Below are 1,367 nucleotides of genomic sequence, written 5' to 3' on the forward strand. Positions count from 1 at the left end.
GGGGGTGATTTCTCGCTTTCTGTCTCTCTGTCTCTCTCTGTCTGTCTGGCGAGTGCATGCGCCCTATAGTGAAAACCTCTCCAAGAAAATGTTAATTTTATTCTTTGTCATTATTTTATTTCATTTTATGTGACATTGACCCGAGAGACAGAGAGAGAGAAGGAAAGTGAGAAAGCAAGCTGCCAGGTTCGGGACTTGAACCATGGTAACTGGGAGTCCAGCTGCCTTAACCACCACGCCACCTGCCAGCCCCTCTTTTTCAACTTTTAGTTTTAATTAAAAAATAAAATGTATTAGGGCAGGGAGGTGGCGTGGTGGTCAAGGCACTGGACTCCCACAGGGACAACCATGGTTCAAGTCCCAAATCTGGTGGCTTGCTTTCTCACTTTTCCTCTCTCTCTCTCTCTGTGTCTGTCAGGTCAAATAAAAATAAAAATAAATAAAATGGATACAATGAAATATATAATTCTTTAAAAATGACCATTATTCATTTTATTTGTTAGTAGGATTATGTTTCAAATGTTTAAAACTTGGTATAGCCATCAGAGAGACAGAGAGACAGAGAGAAGGAAGGTGAGAAAGGAAGCCACCAGGTCCGGGACTTGAACCGAGGTCCACAATGTGGCAGTCCAGCACTTTAACCACCACACTACTTGCTGGCACCTTCATTTTACTTTTTTTAAAAAAGAATTATTCACTGGGGAACAACCAGCAGGTGGTATAGTGGTTTGCGTGTTAGACTCCCACATGGCCGACCATGGTTCAAGTCCCGGACCTGATGGCTTAGTTTCTCACTTTCCCTCTCTCTCTCTCTCTCTGTCTCTCTCTGGTGCCTGCTCACGCCCTATAGCAAATTAAAACAACAATAATAACTAAAATAAAATACAGAATTTTTTTAAAGAAGTATTTTAACGTGTATTTATTTATTTATTTACTTATATATGTATGTGTGTATTTTAACTTGACCAGAATGGGACTGAGTGAGAGAGAGAGAGAGAGAGGGAAAGTGAGAAAGCAAGCTGCCAGGTCTGGGACTCGAACTAGTCAACCATGTGGGAGTCCAGTGCCCTTAACTACCACACCACGAGGCTTCTTTGGAAGCTCCTTGACCTGCCTAGAGCCACCCCCTGCTGGAGCTCTCAAAAGGACCCTCGGAGAGGCTGCAAGATGGTCACCCAGCCCAGGCCACTGTGAAAGCCACCTTAAGGCAGAGTCACGCTTCGATGGTCTCAGGGGGGAGAGGGGATGTCGGGGCCTCCGTGCAGGCGGAAGTGTGGGTAAAACATTAACAGAGACCTGAGACTGGCCACAGCCCCTCCCACCCCGTCCCCGATCCAACCTCCCCTCCTGGATACCCCAGATTCCAG

At 45.6% G+C, this 1,367-nt stretch overlaps 1 protein-coding gene across 1 annotated transcript in view; it reads left to right on the forward strand.

Moving 5' to 3' along the window:
* Window positions 1–1,223: 1,223 nt before the first annotated feature.
* The window catches only part of PDE4C (phosphodiesterase 4C), a 51,168-nt gene continuing 51,024 nt past the window's right edge, over window positions 1,224–1,367 (forward strand). Inside the window, 1 exon segment of the mRNA XM_014587283.2 lies at window positions 1,224–1,277. Coding sequence (XP_014442769.1) covers window positions 1,224–1,277 — 54 coding nt within the window.

The sequence above is a fragment of the Tupaia chinensis genome, unplaced genomic scaffold, assembly GCF_000334495.1.
Source record: "Tupaia chinensis unplaced genomic scaffold, TupChi_1.0 Scaffold000201_1, whole genome shotgun sequence".
NCBI lineage: Eukaryota > Metazoa > Chordata > Mammalia > Scandentia > Tupaiidae > Tupaia > Tupaia belangeri.